Source organism: Anopheles maculipalpis, chromosome 3RL, assembly GCF_943734695.1.
Source record: "Anopheles maculipalpis chromosome 3RL, idAnoMacuDA_375_x, whole genome shotgun sequence".
In the NCBI taxonomy this organism is placed as follows: domain Eukaryota; kingdom Metazoa; phylum Arthropoda; class Insecta; order Diptera; family Culicidae; genus Anopheles; species Anopheles maculipalpis.
This window is the reverse complement of record NC_064872.1, coordinates 76396025-76423317: the sequence shown is the minus strand read 5'-3', so window position 1 is coordinate 76423317 and position 27293 is coordinate 76396025. Positions and strand designations below refer to the sequence as shown.

Below are 27293 nucleotides of genomic sequence, written 5' to 3'. Positions count from 1 at the left end.
GAGGTTATGTTTTTCTTTGTTTTATTTCAATCCATTTCTTTCGTTTACACATCTCGTAATGGCAGAATGTTATTGCGCTACCACCGCTTACGGGTGAATTATCTTGTAACCACGTGTACCCAGCCCAGAGTGGCCACCCTTGTGGTCGTACCCAGACGCGTCGTGATGATGTTCCTCCTCACCGTGCCCATTCTGGAACGCAGTGTGATGTTGGTCGTACGCGCCATGTTGCTTGCTGCCAGCCTTCTTGTGCGAGCTTTCCTGATGCGCGTGATCTTCATGGCCGCCCTTGGCGTGCTGTCCTGCATCCTTTGCATGATGTTCGTGCGAGGATCCGTACTTTTTAAACTGTCCAGTGTGATCACTAGTATCGTAGAACACGTGCTCCTTCTTGTACTCGTCCTTGTGGTATACATTGTGGTATCCAGTCGTTTTCGATCCCTTCTTGTGGTGCTTCTTCTCGTGATGCTTACCACCCTTGGTACGCTTAGCTTCCGCGTGGTGATCGTTGTAGTGTGACGCCTCATCATGGTGTGAATGCTTCCGATCTCCACCATGGCCGTACTGTTGCTTGTGATCTTCCTTGCCGTAACTTCCCTTACTGGCATGATCAAGTGCATGCTTCTTATCGTAGCCCGTTTCCGTCTTTCCGCCCTTCTTTGCACGATGATCTTCATCGTACGAAGATCCACCTTCCTGCTCATGATCATGCTCCACTACACGGTACGCTGCATGATCGTCCTCATCTTCACCACTCTCGAACAAACCCTTCCCATTATGACTCTCACCACTTTCGACATCGTGATGGACATGTACCGTAGGGAAGTATGCAGTGTCGAGTTGTTTCGGAATCACCGGAAGTTCATCGAACGGTGTTCCTAGCTGGATAGAATGTGCTGGCGAGCGGCTGAAGTAGAAATAGCTAGAAGCCGCTTCATCCGTCGATCGTTGCACACGTGGAGCGCCACACACCAAACCAACTACCAACCAGCCACAAAACAACACAACCGCACCTGTTTGCATTTTGCCGACCACTCAATAGCACAACACAACGTTGATCACGATCAATCGTTCACGATCGATCAGAATAGACTACACCTCCGTGGTTCGGTAGCGCCATTTCTTATACCATTTAACGTTGACGCCATGTCCAATCGAAGGCGACGAAAAGCTTATGCCGGTCCGGTAATCGTGCGGGCTTTTGATTCGGCTTCGGGTTAACGCCTCAATGCCTTTTTTTGAGGCCTACTCTCGCTCTCTATCTCTCCTCTCCCTCTTCTACTGCTTGCTATTGAGGCAAGGAAAGGGAACCACTCCATCCAGCATCTCAAACGCATGACGGATTTTTTTCGTCGGCTTTTCGTGGGTTTTTCACACATTACTTTCAGTTGACAACATTTTAATCAGCCACGGAACATATCGTAGCCCTTTACGGCTGTGGTAAACGTTTGTTCTGGTGGTTGCGGAGTCTTTGCTCAAGGCCTTCGTGTGGTTTTATTTTTTGTCTGGTGCATGGAAAAGGTGTGGAAAATCATTATCAATGGCACTGGGGAAACTTCTAAAGTTTCTAGTGAAGAGATTTGAAGGTTATCTGGGCAGCTTTTCGAGCGAGTGATGCAACAAAAGAACGGTTTAAAAAGGCTATTTTGCACACAGAATAGTTTCTATACGCACATTGCTGATTTACAATTTTCTTCGGTTGGAGCTTCCGACTACACTACGTACTTTAAAGCTCTTTCCGTGGCTGGATTGGGGTTGGAAAAGAAATTTTCTTTATATTGCCGCTGAAGCGAATGTGAAGTCTTTTCCGATACAACGTTTGTCTGTAACCGAACTGTATTTTCCCAGTCATTTGTTCACATTTTATCTCAATTCCTAGACCGTGAACGCGGTTGTAGCCACCGGATGAATGATACGAATTTAGTCTCCTTTAGAGAATTATTTGAATAATTTGACAGCTGTAACCAATCGCCAATTAAATTATAATATCTGATGTGATTCCTTCCTCTCGACAAAATCAGTTTGTCGATGATCTCTCCAAATCTGAAACATCCACCTAAAGTATGATTATTTTTCCGTGCGTAAGTTCTGAAATATCCAGACCAGTTCAGTAATCGGTTTTTCTTGGTATTATCAAAACCTGACACTCATCACAACATTATTTTCAAATGTCAATGGTAAGCAGGATTAAATGTTGATTACTGGCCTGCAAATAGCATGCAATTTTGACTCAATATGCGTCTATAAGTGGTTTCAAATGCCCGTTCCTTGTTGATCAAAATTTCCAGGAACTGTGGAATGTCTGCATTGTACAAACAATTTAAATTATTTTCCCAATATTTTCAGAACCATCACAATCCTTCGCAGAACTATCAGTTTCGTGAATAATCCACGACGCCATCCACAGTATTAGCACCAATTCCACAAAAACAAAGTGCTTGAAAAAGACTACTTTTACACCGCGCTTCATAATTATTTCCCATTGCAAGCGAAAGTTTATGGTTCAAAGCTACCACCCGCCGTTACAACAAAAAACACACACATCCCACTATGGCTGCAGTGTTGGTATTAAAACATTAAATTCACACAACACTTGACTCGGCAAATAATCGTAATTTGTTGCATCCGTGCCCTGCAAACAGAACCTCCCACAACATTAGCGTTAATACACCGCCCGGAAAACCCAGAGGAGAAACTCAAGCTCAAGCTGGCTTGCCGTGAAGGAAGGCCACACGTAACAGGATTAACAAATACGGTTTCTCACCTCCCGATGCAAGTACCGCTGCTGGCAGTCATTCTTTAATGTTGCTTAATGCAGTACGCGACAAATTAAGCACCAGTACCATTTCGGTGGTAGTGTTTTGGCTACCAGATTTTGCTGTTGCTTTTTGGATGTTCTTCCCATAGGGCTGACCTGCAACAAAAGTATTGTGCGCTTGTACTTCGGGTGGCGTTTGTAACATAAAATCTGGTATGTAAGTGGTTTTTCTGCTTTGGTGAGGGAAAATGCTCCATCTGCTATGGCTCGACTTCAGTTGGAAAAAAGGAACAGGATAATGCAAGCAATTCTCCACAGTATGTGACGACAATCGTTACAAGAAGTGTGTGTTTGTATGGGTAATATGTGCGGTTGAGGACATTGCCACAGACAAGCTTCCTGTGCTAGTTTTCCACACGATACAAGGCTTGAAGTCACATTTTGTTTTTCATACGAAGAGTACATAGTGCTTTAAACGGGTCAGAACTTGGTGCATAAACACCTGTGTATTGGTTGAGGACAATGACAACAAACGACGGGTAGAGGAAAGTAAAACACACTCCCAATAGGAAATGCATACCAAAACGCAGACGCTGTTGTTCCGTGGTTTTGCTTCGTAATAGAATTGAATTAGCCACATGGGTGACTTTTACCTTTAGCGCCTTCACAATACAACACCCGGGACGTACCATTAACGTGACGAAGGAAAATTCTATCTTACTGCAACGACAAGACTAGGACGCAAAGAAGAAATACAGAGAGAAAACGGGAAAATAAAACGTACACGGGCATGGCGATTGTTCTCCACTCGATCACGCCTGGCCAAATCTTAATCAGTCTAATTCAAACGAATAGTTTCGTAATGGCTCGTCCCTAAGGCGCTGATGAATATGGATGCCCGTCGCCGGGACAAAGCGCTCTCATATCGCTCTCTCGGTGGGCCGAAACGCCCGAAAAACCATCCCTCTAATCTAATCAAGCGGAATACATCTTCGTCAAGCGGACGACGGATTATGCCGTGCAAAAATGGTTGCCACTTGCGATTGGAAAACAAAAACGCCCGTTCGGTCGGTGGTTTGATTCTTCGCGTCTCCGTTTTTTTTTCGGTGCTGCATGATTTATGCTGCATTTTCACACAACATTTATGAGATTCGAGTCGAGCTGACTGTTTCGTGGAAATCATTCATTTATTCTTTCACGTTTTCTTTCAGTTGACGTAGAAATTATCCTGCTCGGACTGTAATTCGTGCACACATCGACCCATACATACGGTTTTATAGATGAGCGTAGAAGTGAAATTTTATGAGCCCTAATGGTGAAGATGGACAGCCATTCGTAATGGCCGTTATTTTGTGTGACACGGGAAAGAATTACATCGCCTAGCGACGATGATTTATGTTGCGGTGCACTGCTGGAACTGCTTCAAGGAAGTGGAATATTCAGTTTTTGAAGCAATTGTTGTTTTATGTTTGCAAATAAAAGGTGATTAATTGTGTGGGATAGTTCCCGGGTGTTTTGTTTTTAACTCATGATTATGCATTTCCCATTACTACATATTGGTACAAAATATTACACTTAAAAAATATATTAATTACTGATCTTTTGAAACTAAACTAAAGTGCAATATTGAACATAACAATGAAAAAAAATTTCCTACTTTTGAACTATGTTGTTCGAATTTCCAACCACTGCCACCTGCTCGCTACATGTGTTCTACCCTGGCGGCCTCTAGCGGGCAATAGCCAAACCTCGACTTCAACAATATTTCCATGGGGCAACATGGTTCTGTCTATGATTTACGAAATTTTCCACTGAAAACCTATTGATCTGACCAATATTTTCGCTACTTGTTCTTTTTTGTGAAATATTGTTTTATTTTCAATTCTGATCAATTCGTTTTAAATCGATAAAAAAATAATTTGCAATACGGCCTGGCCGTCCCTTACGATTAAAAAAAAGATCAAAAATAATTCAAACTGTGCAAACGTTTCCCATAATTACACAACTAGTGATATTAAGTGCATAAGCAGAGTAAATCTTTTAATTTAAACACGAATAATTAAATCAGAAAATAAGATTGAAGGCATGACTACATTCCATCTTTATTTAGCTGTCTCGTGACTTTTTCTTTGGACTATCAATTGGTTTTTGGCAGTGCAGTGCAAATAAGTTTAAACAAGCAAAAAAAAACTTTTAACAGGCCACTATTGGTCATAAGAAACCTTAAATATGGCAAACTGGATTACTTATTTATAGTTTTGATCCAACTTCGTCTAACATCTATTCTTTTTTTGGGAAACATTTTTACCATTCATCTTAATCCTGAGTCTATGTTTCTATAAAACATTGTCATGGTCTATCAAAACAATTACTAGTAACATACCACTACCCTTTGTTTCCTCCTAAAAGCTCGACACTTCCAGATTCATTGCAGACTGTTTGCGAACCGGTGGCTGCAAGCTAGTCGTTCTGGTACCGCTCACAGAGAACAGTGGTTGATTGCGCGTATGAGCCTGCTTTCCGCTAAGCCTGCAAGAAAGAAAACCAATACCCATTAAGCTTACTCCGGTTTCTGATCGTAAAGCTCGTGCTACTTAACCTCTGCTGCAGCAACTTCCACACTTTGCGCTTCCACACAAACAGGAAAAATATGAACACTCCGCTGATGCAGTTACAGATGTCCGTCACGTGCACCATCCAGTGTTGCGAGTCGGCAATCCACGTTATAAACTCGAACGTCCAGGTAACGCCCATTACTACAAACAGTCGGACGTATAGTCCATACCTGTATAGCAAAATATCGTTGATAATTAATGGAAGAGTTTATGTTTTGTATAACAATAAAGTAATGAGACTCACCTATTCCTTTCATTCGTGTATTTGCTGTGACGTCCCGATTCACCCTGAAGTGCAGCAGCTGTGGTACGTTCTATGCTATTAATCTTGATAGCCGTACTTATGAAGAAGAACAAGTTTGCACTCACCAACAGGATCAGCGGAAGGTAAAGATATAGAAAGGATACAAACTGTTCTCCTGAAATTAAAAAAAGAAGCAAATTAACACGCACATTTGTTCCGGTAACGTCTCTTACTTACCCCTAAATAAACACTGTCCATCGCCAAACCTTGGTCGCAGACTCGTATACATTAGCTCTGTATGGTCAGCCACCAAAGCGAGCGCCAAGAAGACGAGTGGACAACCAAATCCATAGCAACAGTACAGTAAAAACTTCCCCTGATCAGTTGTTCTCCTAGTACGGCCACCAAATGTCCAGTAGATATCGAACGCCATCACGTTGAGCCAGAAGAAGCTAGACATTACCGCGAAGTAGTACACGTACCCAATCGCTGTACACCAGTCGGGTGAGTTATCGAAGACGCTGCGCTTGATCAGAATTAGCGCTAAATAGCTGACGGCCAAAGCGAACACATAGCACATCAGTGACTTGCCGGGGATGTTTCGCAGGTCCGGTATGAGAGCATACACGATTAACGTTGCTACGAGGAAAGGTATAGAGATGATCATGCCTGAAAAAGAAAATATTTGAGGTAAATTTTCAATCTTATTTTTATCATTAAACCAAATAAACAAGAGTTTGTGCTCAAACCAGCAGTTGCATACTTTTCGGCGTTTTGTTTTTGAAACTGATCTAGTTGATTTTCTCACCAAAATCCATTATAGACTACTTTTTAACTAGCTCCTCACTTTCTTAGCGAAGGTATAAAAACAATTTCACAACTTAGAAATATTATTTGATGGACAATGTAGACCAAACCACCAAACTGGTTGAGAATAACTTTATTAAGGAACCTTTAAGGAACCTCTCTAGTAATTGTATGAAGAAGCTTCGTCAATCTTCCATTCTTTGCTTCTAGAAGTACGAAAGATAACTGGTCTAAAGCTCAAAATTTTTAGCTTCCTTTAGTAGATTTATCCGCAGCTGGATAGTTAGACGTTCGTACAGAGAGAGGCAGGATGTGAAACACCGAAGTCGCCACCTGTTCTGCTACCTAGCTTCGAAGATCAATGCGATAAAAACACCTCAAGTACTTTTCTTAATCGTGAGCTGACGCTCAGAGGTTTTATAGCTACAAGTAGCTTCTTAATGATTTCTATAATTATATACATCTGCTAATATTTGACTTTTTATTTAAATATGTGGAGCCGCTAAATCAACCAATCTGAGAGCAATATCCTAATACAGAAAGGAAAAACACCGATTTTCGTGAATGAGATCCACCTGAACGCGTACGCTATCATCAAGCTGGAAATCTGTTTATTTGTTTACACAAAATGTTCCCTCTCTACTATCTACATCCAGACACAACACGAAACAACATCACATTACAGGGGAAAACGTCTTACATGCTATTTTCCATTAGTTTTCAATTTCTCCTGATGCCTCAAACCACCATAAAATTAAAAACCATAGCTTTAAATTTCGATTTCTCTCCAACATCCTATGCCCATTATCCCACACACTGACCTACACTTACCCAACGAATGCCAACGGTGCACCTCCAAATGTTCGTCCGTTTCCTTTATCCACACGTACGGCATCGAATCTTCTGCGGGATTTATGCAATACGTCCTGCTCGCATACACCTTCGTGCCGTACGCAAAACTACCATCCTGCAACGTGCATAAACATAACATTACACAAACAACACTGACCACCTGCTTTCCCCCACAGCATTGCTTCGTACGTACATTGATCAGTTCTCCTTCGTGGCCAGAGATCTGCAACGAATACCCGGGCATATAGTTCCAGGCAGGTGGCGTCGCATAGATCAACCAGAACTCACTACTCTCCCGTAGATCAATCTCTTCCAGCATACTGGCAACCCAGCTGACCTCCTTAGACGAGGTTCGATTCAACAGCAGCGAAGACTCTTCACACTTCGACCGATCAATGTGATAGCAGCACACGTACACACACTTGCGCTGTGCACACACACAACTATAGCGATGATTTTCTTCGGATGTTGTGTAGTTCTCGGGAGAATACATATTCCCTGCAAACCGCACTAAACCTTGCGAATCCTGAACGCCCTCGGTCAGATCGATCCTTTCGGAGATGGGACAGTTGAGCGATGCACCAGTGTCACTCCCGGCAACACAGAACAGCATTAGTGTTGCTAAAAATGCACTCATCATTTCCACGTACAATCGATTGTTGGACTTCATTTCACGCACGAAAAACAACCGACCAGAGTGTGCCACGATCCGATCAACACTAACATCGCATGCCACCTGTACCAACCTGAGTGTATCGGTTGCGGATCGTGACCAGTTGCTTCGCTACGTCTTTCATGCAAACCCGCCCCATTTAGCAGCTTAAACAACGTGTGGGAGCAATGAGAACCGCCACCGATGAATCTTTGTTTATACACAAATTCGAAAAGGTCCTATTCCAGACAGACACCACCCCTGGAGGAATTACTTAACACCTTAACGCAGAAGTTCGGAGAAGATCGGCCACAGTGATTCTGCTCTCTTCTCGAACCGGCCCAGGAAGTTCTATTTTCAGTACTCAACTCTTCTCCTCCTTTTGCCCACCCTGGGTGCTCTGTAGGGGCGATAAACATACTTACTATTGTATACCGAATGTATTGAATGTACCTTGTGTGAGGTGAAGAAAGGAGAAAGGAAAAACAACATCGCTAATTGCATTGTTCTACCCAACGCAACACTCCAATCCGGGGAGAAAATATTGGAAAGCTGTAAACACTCACTCACACACACACAAACGCAATTCAATTGTTCTTTACATGCGATCACAAAACTACTCCTTCAGGAAATTTTTTGATTCATTTATTAAAGCTTATTGTAATACCGTTTGTAATTCCTTCCTACCAAACGCAACACATTTTTAACATACACACACAGCTATGGCAAACTAAATACACTATTTCGTAGTACAAAGCGCTGTAAAGAAATTACACTGCGTGGAATCAGAGAAAAATATACAACACACGCAACAAGCAACAAGCAGATGTTTGCTGTCTACTTCGGCACAGTGCTTGTTGGGCCCCAAACGGTCAAACATCGAAATTTATGAATTATTTTAAAAACTGTGTATACGTGAGTCATGAGTTGATTCGCATTAATACTACATTAATAACTGGAATAGTTTTGTCGGATCATGGAGGTAGATATATGTAAATGCACGATGAATAGTGGCATTAAACGACTAAACACTGAGATATCGTAAATGTCTTGCACAAAAAGTTCTTGTAAGTTAAGTTATTTTACTGAGTGCACTTTTGAATACTGTTAGCATGTAACGTATCAAAAATAATATTACGGATGCTGGTTTCTATGGATTAAAATTACTTTACAGTAATAATTTAATTTAAATTTATGCATTACAATTAAGCAGGGCTTGCTATAGCGGATAGATTTTAATTTCAAACGAAATAGCTCGATTTACATCTACTCGAATCGCGTGAAATATTTCGATGACTATGAAACGTTTCACACATTTCAATTGCTCCAACGGATTCATCTTCTGTTTTTGAGTATTCACGAAATTATTCGTTAGCGAGTTCATATAATAATGCATAACTATTTCGCTGCTTCAAAATAAACCTTTAATACATTTCCATGCATTGGCACAGGTGATAAATACTGGAATATTATAAGTTTTATATGATATTGAATTTTTCCCTGTGGAACTTTCTCACGGTAAATCGTGCACAAACAGTCAAACCTGGCACGGTTTACCTACACCATAGAACTTCCCAAACGGCACAGGATGTTTGCATTCGCAAATATAACATCGATACAGCCATCGAACCATTCGCCACACGCCGCGCTCGGTAAGACATCGTATGGTCATGGTCACTCTCACTCGCTCGGTTAAATGGGCGATCATCCTGTACATGACAATGGCCACCAATTGTAGACAGCAATAAGTTACCCCCTTTCTCGTACTTTATGTGCGGTGCACTGTTAACCATTCGGTGTCTTCTCTTCAGGTGGGGTCGTGCGTCCGCAGTGTAAACACCTCTCAATTCCCATGAGTCATATCCGTCAGGCGAGTCTCAGGGTTTGCTGTACCCTTCAGGTCCGTCGACCGCGTTGTGCTGACGGTGCTGTTAGTGTTCTGGTCGTTCCGTCCCGGGACGCCCCGTTTAATGCCGAATCTGCGAATCGAGTAAACACGGTCACGGCCAAACAGGGACACTGCTATAGACGATCACCACCAAGCCTAATGGAGGGGTCCCAACAGAAATCCTAGCCCTTGGGAAGCGAGAGACACACACACACTCACCGTTTCAGCAGCAGCTGTTTCACCTTCGGCTTCCACACAAACAGTAGAAATATGAATATGCCCGTCAAACAGTTGCAGATATCGACCAGATAGATCAGCCAGGAGGTTTCACCAACCAACCAGGTGATGATCTCCACCGTCCAGGTCACACCCATGATGATGAATAGCCGCAAATACAAACTGTACCTGTAGGATGGAGAAGGAGAGTGTTCACTTCCGGCCACGATGACGACGCACAGGACCACCACGCCCTATTACCTATTGCGGTCCTTTTCGTATTTTGTGTGGCGCCGGGAATCCCCGGTCAGCGTGGAAGCCGTCGCCTGCTCCATCCGGTAGATGCGAATGGCCGTCACGGCAAAGAACACCACATTCGCACTGACCAGCAACAGCAGCGGTAGATACATGTACAAGAACCCAATCAGCCGCTCCACTGAGACCGATAATAACACCATTCGCAGTTATTCCGGTTAAGCCCTTATCAATCCCATTACATCACGCTCGTAACTTACCACTCATGAAGCATCGCTCCTTGCCGAACTGCGGCCTCATCGATTCGTGCACAAACTCCGTATTGTCCACCAGTGTCACGAACCCTACGATCAGCAACGGCACACCCCAACCGTACAGGCTGTAGTACAGAAACTTTCGCCGCTCGCTCGACCGTCCCCGACTGCCGCCAAACGTCCAGAAAATATCGAACGCCATCACATTCAGCCAGAAGAAGCTCGCCAACAGTGCCGTGTACACCAGATACCCGGACACAACGCACCAGCTCGTCTGATAGCCGTACAGGCTGAAACGCATCAGTGCCAGCAACAGGTAGCCGACGGTCAGGGCCGCCACATAGCACATCAGCGACTTGCCGGGAATGTTTTGCATCTCGGGGAGTATCGCGTACACGACGAACGTTGCCACCAGGAATGGTAGCGATACCAGGATGCCTGTTGGGAATTTTAAAAAACGGGGTGTGTGTTCTAGTATCGTGTTACAACACAGTGTTGCAAACATCGTTAGCGGATCCACTTAGCCGCTGGAGACGGCACCACCGGCGAATGAGATGCTAATCTACTGCCAAGGGGTGCATCTAGTGTACTTAAGCACGTCGTTAATCGATACCATTTGGTTATGCAGAAGCTTGCTTGGCGGATCGTTAATCTACTTGGCAAAATTGATTTGACGATAAGACTAATTTTGCAACTGAAACTCTATATTAACTAATTGTGTACTTTAGATTCTACAACATAATCAGCATATTCAACATTCTCTTGGCAGTTGAGAGCTCTTGACCGACATGCTTAACTCAACCCTAATCTACATCGAATCCAGAATAAATCTATGAGATCGTTTTAGAATGATTTGGCTCAAAACGGAAGTAATAATAAAAACTTTTATTTATGCGTATAGCTTATTAGTTCGTTATATGTCCTAAATTTCATTCTATCCTTGTCTTGAGTTAGGCTAATAGTGTAGAAATTAAAACGGCGATGCCTTGCCTTGTGCCAATTCTCAAACACATTAACATCTTCCGTCTCGGAAGATAGCTCTCTAAAATCAAGATCGTGCCGTATGCTAATAAAAGCAATGGTGAACGTTCCAAAAGTTTGTGTAATTAGAAACAGAATAATTCAATCCTAAAATACAATCTTCGTTCGTATTACAAAAATAGCACTTTCTACACTATTGTGTCTATTTTGCCCAGCTGGCTACCGATGTTTGCCTCATTTTGCAAGGTTCAAAAAGAGTTTTACGTAAAATAATTCTTATTCAGCCTTGGACTATAGAAATCGACCTCAAAGTCCAGAGTAATCAATTATAAAGGGGCGTTTCAATATTACATTTTCAAGTTATTTACAAAATGCTCGGAAATATTTATAAAAAGCAACAAAAAGAATTATTTAATATTTATTAACTATACATTTAATTAAACAAAATCTCCATTTTATTATGAGCCTATACGGTGTTTCAGCTCAAATTGAAACATTCTTATAAGACCATAAATACAAAACCTTTTCATAGTTGCGTACAAATGTGCCGACTCTTATTTTCGAAGGTTTAACAAGCAAATGTTTACAGAAAACAGGGCATTAGATAATACTATTTACCTTCTTGCCAATATTTAACTTTTTAAGCATTGTCTACCCTAGTAACAAACTAGCTAACACTGCTCAACCATTAGTTTAACTAAGTCATAAAATTTCACGCCTTAGCAAAAACAAAAAGGTATTTCTTTCCAATTTATTTAAAATCAATCAAAGCAGAGCAAAACGCCTTTAGTGGACAAAAACAAACGGCAAATACTGCAGACTTATCTATCTGGCCATCCATTTCACGCTTATCTTCTCCACCCAAAACAAAACCTCCGTTTTCTAAATTTGTTATCACCTTTGACCATGCTCAATTCGGCTTTCTCACAAGTGAGAAAATACACCAGCCTCGAAATCCAGCGCAGCGCTTATTTACTAATGTGTTTCACGTGCCTTACCGTGACATGTAAACATGTTCAACAGCAAGCCTAAGGGCCCGCATGGCCACGCACGACCGAAATACGTAACGAAAATCTAATGGAATGTGTTCAAATCGACACCTAATGTAGCGCATTGGAAACCTCAAAATAACGATTCTTACTACTCACCTATCGAGTACATACGGTGCATTGCAAGTGCATCAACCGTTTCGCAGTAGCCGGCAAACGCATGCGGTTCTGCTGGCTGCAAGCAGTAGCGGCGATAGTCATACGCAGATTCGCCGTACATGAGTATCCCGTCCTGGAAACAAAATTCTGCTAGTTGCGCCATCTGATCTGAGGTGAAGCCACTTTGGAGTTTTTACTTACCGAACGCAGTACGTACTCATCCGCAGAGAGTGCCAAAAATTCCATCGAACAGTACGGTTGAAAGTAAAAGAAGTGATAGTTTGGATCGTCTCGCAGATTGCGCGTTTCATACACCATCCCATCCGCGGACGATGAAAAGTTAACTTTCAAATCATCGAGACACGGTTGTCCTGCTGGAGTATCATCCGCACAGTAGATATGAATGCACTGCTTGATAAGACACACACAACCACGCACAGCATCGTTACTGTCGCGGAAATACTGCTTCGAACCATACCGGACACCTTCGAACTCGATGGTTCCATCCGCATCCTGTGTTCCGTTGCTAATGTCGACCGTTTCCGACAGTGGACAGAGGACTGCCGCATCGACGTCATCGATGCCGAACAGAGCAGTCCACAACAACATCGCCCCAACACCGACCTTGCACCACCAATACCGATCTACCGGACGTAGTCTTATCGTACGCCGATAAGCCTCACGTTGCGTCACTTGCAGCCCCATATCACTTTGAGAACTCGACGGCGTGTGTGTACTGTGTTTCACTTGAAAAATAAGTATTCGTCACTAACACTCTTGATGTGCGAATCTTCAAACTGTATCGCCTGAAATCATCCAACAACTGGCACTGGAACTTGCATGAATGGGTCAGTCGAGCGCATCCAACGCTCGTTCTGTTTAATCACAACTGCTAATCAATCATCACCAACGTACACAAATCCTCGCACAACCTCAATAATTCCGCCTACTTGGACGCTACCATAGTACCACGTCCTGCACACGCGTTGTACTCCCGGTTGACAGTTCAAAAAAGTAAATGACGGTTACCGTTACTGCTCAAGCTGCGGAGGAAGAACAGTTCGCGGCCACAGTCGAACGCGTACTGGTTGCAAGCGTGGCCGTCGTCGTCGCGTGTACGGCCGTGTCCGACCTGATGATGATGCTATTTTGAACAATATCGTGCGCGCACACACTTCACACTTTGGCTGGGAATGGCTCGTGGAACACACAGATCATCCAGCTGCGCTGTGTATTTCAATTCCCGCGGAATTCTTATCGTTTCTTGGCTCGCGTTTTTTTTTTTTTTTTGCTTCTTCGTTCCTTTCCCCTTTTTTGCCTTCTTCTCTAATCAACGAACTAAACAACGTTACAACGATACGTATATCGTCGGCATGAGTCATTTCGAGCAACGGCGGAACGATTCAATTCAACCCTCCCCAAAAACAAAAAACGGCCAAAGGGTGGGAATTTTTATGTTTCGTCCTTCGTCAGACATAATTACGACGAAGTGTGAACGAAGTTTCGGAATTTGTAGCTATTTGCTCGGTCAGTTTTATGTGCTCACCCGTTTCCTCCCTGCCTCATTGAAGTGGACAATAGAAAGTCTAATTAAATACCGATGTACCACAGCCGTTCCCGACCTATCCACTGCCAGTCGTCCTATGTTTATGTGTTCCGGAAACACCAAGCCGCTTTGCACTTTTTAATATCAACAAACAATTTCACTCCCGGGATTACTTTTTACCAACGCCGCCGATCGCGCAGCGATTGTGCCCATGTGTGGTGTTGTATATGGATGCGAATACTTTTCAATAAACAACATCGAATGGAAGGCCCTCCGGTAAGGGCACTATAAGTGCGTGTAAACGTGATTGGGAATTGCAGGATGTCCCCATCGTACCGGTTGGGTGGAGTGTAAGATTATTTACTGGGTATCAACTGAAGGTTTGGCAAAGGTGTAAAGCGATAAGATTGATCGAGTTGCAACGTTTCAATTGATATTGCTTGGACGTGCATGTGTACGTGCGCATGCAGTATTTCGTGCAATGCTTTCACTACTGTCTTTTGTTTGTTTATTCTTTTCTTTTTTATTTCAATATAATATTTGAATTATAAAATTCGTAGTCAGATACTTCTTAAACCTTGTTTTTATTTATTTTATTTTGTTTTTTATTTATTTTGTTTTTCATTTTTGTTCCTCTTGTTTTCCATTAATGTTTTATAATTTTATGAAAAATCATAATTTTGCTCCTTTATGTAATAAGCCAATAGTTCGATGCTTTCCAATAAAGTCCTTTTTCTTCTTTTATATTTATTAAGTCATTTGTTTTGTTTTTTCATAGCATTTTTTATTAACGCAACTTTTATCTAATTACAAGATGTTCGGGATGAATTTCACAATTTCGTAAGGGATTTTTTTTATTTGTATGAACTTTTATGAAAATTTATGAAAAAGGTACTGGCAGTGTAGATTAAAAAACTATCAACAAAATTCACTCCAAATAATCGCCTCGAATCGCCTGGGTGGCTCGATGGTGCAGGCGACAGCGGTGCCGGTCTTCAAAAGGCAGGACCGGGGTTCAAATCCCATCCGGACCGTCCCCCCGTAGTGAGGACTGACTAACCAACTACGTGGTCGAAATGGCTTTCTAGACTACCGATAGTCTAGAAAGCCATTTCGATGGCCGGCATGACCTTACAGGTCGTTCAGCCAAGAAGAAGAACAATCGCCTCGAACTGATACTAGAGTCTTGGGCTTGGAAAGGACTGCCTCTTAAACTGATTTTTGAACTGTAGCTGATTGTTTTTACAGTATTTTGGGATTAATTGACATAAGTCATATTATCCCTATTTTAACGACCAGTACAGCTAATCTTGATGCAAGTTATTCTCTTTTTTAATTCAGGTGGGAACCAGGTATCCATCTTGCCTATCATTTGGAATATAAATAAGCTAGTGTTCAGACTTTTAAATAGCGAACCGTGTGTGTTAATTATACCTGTAAGCTATAGGCTATAGGAGGTGACAGTGTCGTAAGCCATTGGATGGCCGGCGTGACCTTATAAGGTCATTAAGCCAAGAAGAAGAAGCTATAAGATTTCTTTTTGTGTTTCGCGATGGACGGGCTGACCGTATTGCTCTACAGGAAAATATAAACTATTAAATTGTTTCAATTTATTAATTAGATTTATTCCGTTTTTGGATTAAATTTATCCCGAACACTCTGTACATCTTTGAGGTATAGTTTGAATTAAAATTGCATTTTGTTTGTTCTAGCATCAGCCTGTTTCCGAATGATTTATTTTACCTCACAACAAGCAGAAACTTGCATACAAAAAAAAATCACTCCCAATGAATGTTTGGTGCGTTAGAAATTCTTCGCAGAACAAAAACAACACCGCCAAAAACGGCCCCCGACATCTTTGTCTCGCACCGGAATGAAAGTGATGAATGTTTGTTTATGCTTATGCGGAATAGTATACCATCAGCCTGATCATCTGCATATGGAATTCCCCTGAGAAGTTTTTTTTTTTTTGCTCCCCAATTGGTTATTCCAATTGTTGAAACAACTCGCCTCCAGCTTAGCTACGATCTTCTGAGTGTGTCTTCTGAATGGTTTACGGTTTCCTGCACTGGAACACTGCGGCAGATCGTTTTACTACACCACCAAATGGTAAACACACACTAGGATCAGGGAGGGGGTATTTTCGGAACAATTCGTATGAAATCGTTTGAACCTGTTCTGCAAAAACGAAAGCATCATCTTATCCGTAACGGAAGAGAGTTCTACGACGTCATAACATTTATGTGAAATTAAACAATGTCCATTGCGTTGGCAAGTGGCCTTAGTAACTCTTACGCAAATCATACTTCCTGAAAATCGGGTTCAATTACAGTTTATGTTACGGCAGTTTACGGCAGCGGTATTGCAGAACGTTAATTAACTCCCTCTTAATAAAATTATGTACTAATTCTCTATACATTCCACCATTGTACTACATTTATAATGAGACACACACACCAAGTGGGGATTATTACTTTATATCGCATGCGCTATTTTCGAAGCATTTTATTTAATATGGTCCTTGTTTTGTCATTAACGTCTAGGTACATTTACAAACTACGCCATAACACTAATGCTGTCACTTCACGTCCCATTCAGTTTAACGACTTTCCGACTTTTGTGTCACTAAATGCAATTTTCATTTCTGTGCAAAACAGTTTCAAAAGCTTAAATTTTGTTCGCTCGTCTCATTTTACCATTCACTGTGAGGTAGGATTGAGTTAATGTCCATCAACACCTTCTGCTTTCACATATTTAAACGCACTTTTTGTACTAACTCTATTAAAAAATACTGTTTTCATTTTTGTTTACTTTGTGCTAGACTCAAACCGATAATTTGTATGAAGAGCTCCCAGTTCCCGGTCATAATGCGCCAGCACGTTGGAAAAAAAAAGATGGTAGAACAATGCCCCTGCGCGCTGTTTTGACAGGAGGAGTTCTAAGGTTCTTTGGTTAACAAATGACAGTGGAACAGATTACTGTTTTAATGGGCCACTTTTAGAGGCGTTCCTTCCGACGCCGAATATGAGATTTGTGCTTTGTGATTGTTCACCATAGCTAAATATATATTTTCAGTCTCCAGTGTCGAAGCCCTTCACATTACGTGCGATTGTGTGACGAGTGGATTTTCCGATTTGGACTCTTGGTAGGATGAAACCATGGTGGCCGTTGTTCTCGTACTGCAGGACGACATCTTTTGCTCCTGTCTGATTTCCCGGATACCGAACCTGGACGAATGGTAAAGATAAAAATCGTACCAATTTTAATAACACATCATACCAACGTGTCCGAAGCACCCGGCAGTGAAACATATTAGATGTGGGACAGGTTAGTTTAGGGGTTTGTTTTGTTAGGGGTTGTATTGTATGTTTGCTCTTCCCAAGCCTTTACACCGATCTAAGTGAACACCCAACAACCAGGAAGCTGGTTAATCAAACATTAGAGATAGCCATTGTTTTGCAGATAGTCCCTAAAACGAGGAAAGGGTTATGCTATACGATCACCACCTTGTAACATTCCAAGCGGAAGAAGGGTTATCGCCACGATCACCACCGTAAAGCCCGCAGCGGGTCAGTAAAAACAATTCGATACCAAAACATCGCAGTTTGGTTTACCTCAATCACGGACCGCCTTAGATCATCTTGCCTGTCTGGTCAACGAGAAGATGGCCCCCGGGAACAAGAATGAAGTGCCCGGAAGTGAGATACAGCATTATATCACAAGAGAGCATCAAGAGCACGAACATACTACCCGTGTCACGTAGTAGTGTCCGCTTTTCTTAAGATCACAGACGAAACACACCGAAACACGCACACACACACATAGGGGAAGACACGCACGTACATGGAACCGTAATGGAAGAATTTTCAAGAATGGGAAAGAGATAAATATAGAGAGAAAGAGAGAAGAGAGTGGTCAAACCATTTTCAAGATCATGATCGAGTCAGTCAGAAACAATACCGATACGCGACAAATTTAAATAATATACACCAGACAAGCTCACCAACCGTTCGTCATGTACTAAAGCAACATTGATTCTCAAGGCTAACAATGAAACCACCGTCGGCTCACACTTCCGCTGATAAACTTTGCAGCATTTCAAGCACCACCAAGCCGTTACTTACTTTTTGTAGATTAATCGTTTGATTTTCTGCTTTAGCACAAACAGGGCGAAAATGAGAAAGCCTTGGATGCAGTTGCACACGTCCGAAACGTAAAAGATCCAGGCATTGTTGTCGACGGCCCATGAGATGATTTCCAGCGACCAGGTGACACCCATCACAATGAACAGTCGCAAGTAGAGTCCGAATCTAAAATTAAACATCCAAACGCACATGGTTAATAATGCTCGTATTGTGCTGCTCTTCAATTCATTACGATTTTTTTATTAGTGTAACGCTTTATAATGCCCAGTACTTTGAGATTGTAAACAATAAAATTACATTATAGTTGGAATACTAATGATTCGGCTAAAACTAAAAGTTTTTCAAGGCATGTTAAAGACTGTCCTGATTACTTGAATGAATAACAGTCACAACTCATATAAACTATGTTCCTAGCGCTATCGGAGAGCGACATTTTGTCGGAATTATCTTCAAGACACTGCCGGTTATAAATTGTACAACGAATTGCAGCTGTCCAAATAGTATACCACAGGGTACACACCTGCTAACTTCCACTCCTATTCCTTAGCTTCCAATTGGAGAAGTCCGAATGACTTTTTTGTTGTTTGTGACTAGCAGGAGCAGTAAATCCACAGCTTCGAGCAGTGTACTGACTTAAAATAATTTAGAGTATTAAGAACTGATATTAAATTCTTCCTGTCCAACAAAAATGCTTTAATTTTCATTGTGATACATAGCGCTCACTATATGTGACCAGATTCTGTCGAGAATTAAACCTGAATCGAGCGTGTTTATGATTCGTTGACTAATGTTTATACTGTGATCTGTTGAAAACTAATATACTTATTATTTTATTGCAATTTAATAATCTAGACGTCGATTGATCGATTGAGTTTAACTATGCTCGAACTCCTACTGATTTAAAAAATTCTGATTTTATGCTCTGATTTAGTATTCATTAGGAAGTTAGGCATAGAGGTTTTCCTAACATTTAAACCTAGCTATTTTCAGGCCAAGCCTGACTATGACTAGATTTATTTAGGGACAGTTTTTTGGTAGCGACGACAATTTCCTGCGCAAAGGAATTTGTATTACATTTCAACCTTCATCCTTCATTAGGACGAAAACGGTTTATCTCTAACTATTCAATTATAAATTGATAGGACATATAAACGACTTGCTACTATTGATCTGAAAAATTAGAGCCTCTCTCAAACGAATTTTAATCTCTACTTCGTGTCCTTGCTTCTACACGTGTTTTTATCTTTTATATTTTCATATCTTTATTCAAAACCGCTTTTAGTTTTGAAACATTAAAAGCAAAAATTAGATAGAATCATTACATTAACTCTTTTTTGTAATATTTGCATTGGTTCCACAATGCTATAAAAATATGATGAACCTCAGTATGATGTCTTTACACAGCTTTAAATTAATCTTAAGTAAATATTTCGGTTTTTCTTGTCTTGAGTGACAGGACAACCCTATTGTTGAAGAGCATAAAAATTAAATGCAAATAAGTTTACGAAAACTAAACCCTTTTCTTCTTCTTATATTGCATCTTATCTTTCTTGTATTGCCTTCCATTTTTCTTCGGTGGGACAACATCCTCCGGAGGTATTGCCTTGACATTTCTGATTTTCCTGACATATTTAACCAGCATATGGGAATACGGTCTGAAATATTTTATACGAGACACCTAGTGTTAGCATTGGTAACTATCACTAAAACACCAGGCCACTCCATCGCTTGGTATGATTCGCATTAATATCAATAATTAATCATTAATACAATTATCTAAATTCTGAAGGTAATAACCATATTGTAACGTGTTTTCAAGTAGTATAGCGAATATTAAACCGTTAATGATATCCTGATCAGTTATCTTTAATTCTACTTTACCACATGTCAAATAAAGCACCTATCATTTGTATTACCTATCACGATCATTGTCCAGCTTGGTGTGCCGTTTTGAATCTCCGCGACGTACAACCGACGTTTCGCACTGTATCTTGTAGATACGCAGGGCAGTTATTACGAAGAAAACTACATTCATAAACACCAGAATCAGCAACGGCATGTACAGGTATAGGAACTCGATTAGTTTGTTTTCTGAAATGAATGAACAAATTAGTTCGATAATCAGTATGATATGAAATATCTGCCACCCGCTGCGTAGCTACTACTTACCAACGAAAAGACACCTGGTTGTGCCAAACTGTGGTCGAAGATACTGCGGCAACACATCGGTATAATCCGCCAGAATTGCTGTCGCTACCAGCAGGATCGGGCAACCCCAGGCGTACAGTGAGTAGAGCAGAAACTTTTTCGTTTCCGAGCTGCGAACACCCGTGACGCCCCTGCGGGTGGAGAAAAAAAATTTACGCCACAGATTAATAAGCTCGCAAGACGCGATTGTACCGCAGGGAACCTACTTGAACGTCCAGTAGATATCGAACGACATCACGTTCAACCAGAAGAAGCTGACCATGAACGAGAAGTAAACGATGTAGCCGGAGATCACACACGACGAGCTCGCCCCAGGGAAGACGCGTAGCTGCACCATTGACAGCACCGTGTAACCGACGCTCAAGCCCAGCACGTAGCACATCAGTGACTTGCCGTGCATGTTCCGCAGGTCCGGTATGCAGGCGTACACGAAGAAAGTGAGCAGCAGGAACGGTACGGACAGCAGCATGCCTGTAACGATCGACAAAGATAAGCAGATAGTGTTTTCTTAATCCAAACGCCTCAATATAAACGGACATCCTGTTAGTAACAGCTGTAAAATCCATAACAACACATTGGTTTCCTATCGACCCAAAAAAACCACGTCCAAAATATAGGGAACAAAATGCATTATTGATATTAGGATTTCTTCGGGGAAAACGTAATCATCAGCTCAGCATCAAACCATCGTACAGGGCATTAGCAGGATTAACGTGGCTACATTACCTAATGTTAACAATTGATAAGCTACCCCATGTGGCTATACCGTTCTCGTGAAAAAGTAACTACTGCCAAAACCATCTGCGTTTCGGACAACTAACCTAAGGGCTGTCGTTTGACGGGATACGATCGTTCGAATATGATTTTACTAATTAACCATCGAACGAGCTCCGCATGCTATATGTTTAATCATGTGGAGTAAGACGTCAGGAAGTTATGATTAGATTTCCAAAAACTCTCATATATCACTATTTGTTAGCGTAATGAATAGTGAATGCATTAAGAATATATGACGTTATCAATGGTGTCCGTGGGTCTTTCGAAGATCAATGTGTTGTCATTTTAATATAAAGATAAATTTATGGCTTGGCGTATCATTAACGTTAACATAATTTATATTATTTATATTTATATTTAGTTTTTTATGTTTACTCCTATCTATAAAAATACTTATTAGCGGGACAGAAATTGAAAAACATTAAATCATTATTATTTTTGTTTATATTTTTATGCAATTCTTCGATTTTTTTATTATCTAATTTGTATCTAAAATTATTTTAGATTTTTTTCATTATATATGTATCATGATTTATATTTTCGTTCATAATTTTATTCATCAATTTATTTATCTATCTTTTTATCAAATAATTTATTGGGGGTTCTGTTGTATTTTTCCTTAATTGTACTTTTATGTTTCGTTTACCTATTTATTGATTAATACTTTAACTAAAACAACCTGAAAGAAATACTGTTCATGATTTATTTATTATTCTTCTTTTACTTTTGATTTCTTGAATTCTTCAGTTATCCGTTAGAATCGGTATATTAGGTAAAAAAGGTAAGAGACCAAAGAATTTCGGGATGCTAATTTATTATTTTGTTTCTATATTCTATTCCATCAGGCTAACAACTTTTATCTCAGCAGTGATAGCAAGCAATTACCTTTAAATAATTCAAAAAACCTTTTTTCATACTAGGCAACAAAAGACTACCATAAGAACTACGGACTATTATGTTATAATACTTGTCAATGTTTAAATATGTCACAAAAGTATGTATTCCATACGGACCCCTCGCACTAAACCTCTTCTGATAAGGTTTTTTTTTATCAATTATACAAACCGAAACCAATCTGTCTTCTCCAATGGCTTGTGTCCCTTTCCTATGCAATGGCCCCAGAGGGAAGAGCAAATACCATGTAATGTAATACGACCCTCAACGCTCTACCTGTACCGTACCCGTTTCAGACGGCGCCACAGCTGTTAATGAATAACAATAATAAACTACGCGCCTCTATCCTTCTGTTCCCCACACTCCAGCCCCATTGGGAGCATCCCTCGAAAGCATATGGTCATGATAGGCACAGTATTGGCAGAGAAGTTGTATTTGAATTTGGATATGAAGGTTAGTTTACAGCGTGCCCTAGCTTTGCCCTATGACATAAGTTAGTCAAAGAAGTATAATTTACACTAACTCTTCCTGTGACATGTATGGCACTCCCTCGGTTCCCAGCATAAGGTCTCCCAGCTATCACCAAAATATTGCTCAAATTTGTTGGGAAGGGCTACTCCCTAAAAGGCATGTAGCGTCTGCTTCCGTTATCAAATGGTAAATGGTTTGACGCAGTTTCTGCCTCCGCTGCTACTGCACAAGCCCAGCGGAGTGGCTCGTTCTCGAATAAATTCGGCTATTGACACACTGGGAGCAGCCGTCCTTGGGGAACTTGTCGTTATATTTTTGTGTTTAAGGTCCAAGCAATATATTGAATTTTTATGATTTTTCTTGAAGCAAAAACAAATAATTATATCATATTGATAAAATATGAACTTTTGGACTATTGGGGCCAACTGTCAGTCAGAATTAAAATTATAATTCATTTCTAATATGTTTATTGAACATAAATCGTTAAACAATTGATATGCTTCAAATAAATTAATGATTCGCGACTGAATAAAATCATAAAATCCTTAACAAACAATAAGAAAACCTATTGTAAAAACTAAAGGAAACATAAAAAAACGAAGAATAAAAACTAGTAAATTATTTCCACCATCCTATCATTTGATAAAACGTCTTAAGTAAACCTACAAATTCTTGACCAATCTACAACCAAAAGAAAACAAAGAAACTGCTTTTTTTTTATTCATAAAGGACGGCCAGGCCGTATTGCTTTAAAGAAACTGCTTCGCATTATCAAAATAAATGTGGCACCTCCGCAAACAGCATAACCACTTAGCACGTGCCAATTCAAATTAGTTCTACGTCATCGGAGCTCGCTTCGGAGCGACCATGATTGGCACATTTTTACTACGCCGGGGAAACCCATGCAGGCTGACTTAGAACGCAACCCATCCAGACAACGTGGTAGCCACTAGAATTGGTGTCGTTTAGAACACTCCTTCCTTCAAATGCTCCAGACTTCCTACGGCTGGGTACTGTGCTATCGCAACATGGTACAGGTTGGTCCCAATGTCACAACCCATTGCTGCCACCCATCGCCATAATCGGTCGCGACTGGGCTATTACCGTCGTCTGGGTATCGGTGCAACAGATGGTACCAGATCGGAGATTATCACCAGCTCCGGAAGCCATTAAGGAATGGCAATCGGGTCGAGAGCACACTGGTGCCGATCTGGGCAAATTAGCCACATTCGACAAACATCAAACAGACAGCTATTGTTTGTAAGCTGTCGAGATGCTGTACGCTGGAGGGTACATATTAGGTTGTCTATGCGACCAAACCATAAGCTTGGTTGGCTCAATACACCCTCGCACACGGTACAGTGTCAATATAATGCATGTCGTTAAGAGTCATAAACCGTCCCGTCTGACCCCCTGCAACATACCCCTAGATACAGTCAATAAGCGAAAATTGTACCCAAACCGGGACCGGCTAATTAGCCGAATTACGCACGGCAGGACGAACGAATTACTTACCGACCGGATAGAGATTGTACTTGAACTCTTCGTTCGATGTGAAGCAAATGAGCCCAGAGGCAAAGTTTGAATTTAGCCTCGGTGCTAGACAGTACTGGTTCCGTTGAATAAGCAGCTCGTCTGCGATGATGAGGCTGCCGTTCTGGAAGATGGAAAGATATTATAGGAATGCTAGTTAATATTAGATAAATTATATAGGAAACATGTGTGTAGCATACACCAAATATATAAAAAGCACATCAATCTCAAACTATTCAGGTTTGGTAAGCACATCTCACGCATTTACGTCACGCACCAGCCAGCGCTGTCAAGTATTACTCATCTCGATGATGATCTTCACACTTGACACGCATGTGCAAAGATCATTGGAGGCTGAGATCAGTTCAAGCTATGCGTTGTTAGTTCCTCTTCTTTTCAGTTTCATTCTAATCTATCATAACAAAACAACTGAACTTACGTGGGAAGTTTGCTAAACGATTATAGAAAGAAAAACTGCAAGCATTGAAATATTATTCGCTTCATCGCTTCATCATGATCATTTGACATCTACGATCGAATGAAGTTTGATGTCAGTTGTACAGTTTTGCGACTTCGATACAGTTCCTAGTATAAAGCTACAGTTCAGCAGAGGTGTCAAAATAAACATGCTTACAAATGGAAAATCCAATCCATTTCCCTTGGCAGGACCCTCCCTTGAGTTCGATATCGAGTGTTGCTTCACTATGCAAACTACTTCAACAATCCTCACTTAGTCACCACAACGGATATGGTGCTAAGTGTTAGTGCAAATACCATCAGCCACAGGCAATTCAACGCTGGATTGCATATTGCTGCAATAATCTACTCCACTTCAAATTTACACCAGCTCGATCACCTTTCAGCCTTCAAACGGGCAGCACTGATTGCGAATAAGTATGACAAGAAACCCATAAAGAATCTGTCAATCATGCGCTTCAGGAGGATGGCCCAATGATCATTCCTCTTCATCTTTTTCGATACTGCCCGCGGGTATAACAATTATTTTTTGTATCCACCACCCATTATCGTTCTTTGCCATATTTGCAGCAAAAGCAGTACCATTAGTATGGCCTTCACCACCACCTGCAGGTGGTGGTCACACCACCTTCCACTTAATTCTTCCAAATTTCGTACCATTTGGCGCGTGTGTGATTCCTTTTCCCGTTTGCAACCGCACACGGAGCTAATCAAAGGTGTGAACCGTAATTTGGAACCACGCTTTAAAAACTAATCCGTAACCGTAGCGATCACCGAAAAACAAGCACACAAACTCATCCATCATTTCGTTTGACGTTGGTGGGAAACAATAAAGCACCGAAGTGGATTGGATGTAAGAACTGTTATTATAATTATCATTCATTCATTAATCCATCTTATCACTTCCGATAGGAATAGTGTTTGCTTACTCGTAGCTGTCAATCAGAACGCGTTAGAATGGAAAATGTTTGGACTGAAAGACATTCATGCTAGTATATGAAGTTTTTCATTTTAATTAATCAAAATCAGTCCCTGACGATTCGAACACTAAACGTGCTGCTTTTACCTTGTTTCACACAAAATCTTGCATAAATCCTGAAATACAACACGATTAGCTAGGACAACCACATTGACCTTCTTGTGATTTACGATATTTTACCGGTTATGCGATCATGCAGATGGAACGAATGCTCGAATCGTTGAGATATAGAATAGCTTGCAACAATTTTTGCAACAAAAATTCCTTGCGTATTTAGTTGTCTGTGATGTTTAATATCACAGGACAGAACTGACACATCCGGTTTAACAAGACGTACATAGGACAAGGCCGAGGACGGACCAGTCTTCACATGGCAAAAGCAGGGTTTATTATTTTCATTACGGGGAAATGATCCCATCCGGATCCTTTTCCCGTAATGAAAACTGAATATCCAAATACAAGGTATCAACATTCCTTGCTTGCAATTTTACCTTAATAGCAGTTGATGCTGATATCTCTCTACTTGTTATCATCTATCATGATAACGAATCGATTCTTGATAATTAAATTTACAACTTACAATGTGCTAGATGGCACTGCATTAGCACTGCACAATGATCATCTGGGTAATATTAACTTATACATTCGATACGTTCGATGATGACTCAAAACCAATCTAGCAAGAAATATGCGAAAAACTAAGAAATTGACTGGACGGAACACTGTTGCCTTAATTGCAATAAGTATCATTTGCTCAACGTTAACGCTGTTTAATCATGGTGCCGTTTACCAGCAACCTAACATTTACTTACCCTTGCGATACTCCACTCATCCGCCGAGCTTTCCTCCGGCAGCAGCTCGTACACCTGCTCACACGGCTTCCCATAAAGAAACCCGTACCGCGAATGGTTCCGCAGATCGATCGTTTCCGTCACGCTCACGTTCACCACCACCGGCAAATAGTCGTCCGATTGGGTACATTTTTTGCCAAGATACTCGCGTTCCCCGCAGCACAGCCGTACACAAATCCGCACCGCACACAGGCACCCACGAATGTAATTCGGTACGTACTTTTTCGTCGCAAAGTCCTCGTACTCGTAATCGATCATACGATAGTACGTCTTGTTGTAGATCACCCCATTATGGCGGATCTCGTCGTTCGGCAACCGTTCCCCATCCGTAATGTTGACCGAATCGATATAGTCACAGGGTAAGCTGCACACACTGGACCGCACACCGAACAGTACAAGCAGACAGGCGAATATCCTGCCGTACATCGTGGATCTGCGTCCTGGAACTGGAACACCAAGTCACCGAAGCCGGAACTGTCGAAATGATCGCACGCCTCCCCAACTGTCACTAACCTATAGGCCCATTTTCTTTCCACCGAGTTGCTTATTAAAGTCGTCCACACGCGCCAGTCCAAAAACCTGTTCCACGGAATTTCTGGACACAGTTTCGGGAAAATACAGAACTCGGCTGTCCTCGTTATAGCGCCTTTCTATTGGGATGATTGCACATCACAAACGCCCAACCTACGGGTCCGGTTTGTCTGGAAAAAGGGGGAAACGAGAAGCAGAAGCCAGAATATGA

At 41.3% G+C, this 27293-nt stretch overlaps 6 protein-coding genes across 6 annotated transcripts in view; 2 read left to right on the top strand and 4 right to left on the bottom strand.

The window, feature by feature from the left end:
- Positions 1–27293, top strand: part of LOC126562982 (charged multivesicular body protein 6) — a 250061-nt gene that overhangs the window by 156996 nt on the left and 65772 nt on the right. The window lies entirely within an intron of this gene.
- The window catches only part of LOC126561997 (esterase B1-like), a 474259-nt gene that overhangs the window by 385032 nt on the left and 61934 nt on the right, over positions 1–27293 (bottom strand). The gene's annotated exons all lie outside the window — the stretch shown is intronic.
- Positions 1–27293, top strand: part of LOC126561411 (uncharacterized) — a 197643-nt gene that overhangs the window by 111257 nt on the left and 59093 nt on the right. The gene's annotated exons all lie outside the window — the stretch shown is intronic.
- Positions 88–1023, bottom strand: LOC126562666 (histidine-rich glycoprotein-like). The gene has a single exon (XM_050219228.1). It carries the CDS (start codon positions 1021–1023, stop codon positions 88–90), a length of 936 nt encoding a protein of 311 aa, XP_050075185.1.
- LOC126561008 (G-protein coupled receptor Mth2-like) lies at positions 5161–8088 on the bottom strand. Its single transcript, XM_050216957.1, has 7 exons — positions 8001–8088; positions 7470–7897; positions 7256–7391; positions 5855–6286; positions 5618–5792; positions 5358–5543; positions 5161–5287 (listed from the first exon to the last, which is right to left on the bottom strand). Exons 1-7 carry the CDS (start codon positions 8086–8088, stop codon positions 5161–5163), a joined length of 1572 nt encoding a protein of 523 aa, XP_050072914.1.
- On the bottom strand, positions 9758–26977 carry LOC126561006 (uncharacterized). Its single transcript, XM_050216955.1, has 13 exons — positions 26513–26977; positions 24227–24368; positions 20776–21040; positions 20531–20700; positions 20278–20452; positions 18341–18526; positions 17315–17443; positions 12872–13406; positions 12671–12746; positions 10548–11060; positions 10294–10468; positions 10036–10221; positions 9758–9907 (listed from the first exon to the last, which is right to left on the bottom strand). Exons 1-13 carry the CDS (start codon positions 26975–26977, stop codon positions 9772–9774), a joined length of 3153 nt encoding a protein of 1050 aa, XP_050072912.1. The 3' UTR covers positions 9758–9771.

Excerpts from the sequence above, each read along its gene's own strand:
- LOC126562666 (XM_050219228.1), bottom strand. The coding sequence starts at position 1,023 with ATGCAAACAGGTGCGGTTGTGTTGTTTTGTGGCTGGTTGGTAGTTGGT.
- LOC126561006 (XM_050216955.1), bottom strand. The coding sequence starts at position 26,977 with ATGTACGGCAGGATATTCGCCTGTCTGCTTGTACTGTTCGGTGTGCGG. Across the intron at positions 24,369-26,512 it reads ATGAGTGGAGTATCGCAAGG|AACGGCAGCCTCATCATCGC; the intron begins GTAAGTAAATGT and ends TCCATCTTCCAG. Across the intron at positions 18,527-20,277 it reads CTGGACAATGATCGTGATAG|ATTCGGACTCTACTTGCGAC; the intron begins GTAATACAAATG and ends GTTTAATTTTAG.
- LOC126561008 (XM_050216957.1), bottom strand. The coding sequence starts at position 8,088 with ATGGGGCGGGTTTGCATGAAAGACGTAGCGAAGCAACTGGTCACGATC. Across the intron at positions 7,898-8,000 it reads TGGTACAGGTGGCATGCGAT|CAACACTAATGCTGTTCTGT; the intron begins GTTAGTGTTGAT and ends GTGCATTTTTAG. Across the intron at positions 5,288-5,357 it reads TGGAAGTTGCTGCAGCAGAG|GCTTAGCGGAAAGCAGGCTC; the intron begins GTTAAGTAGCAC and ends TCTTTCTTGCAG.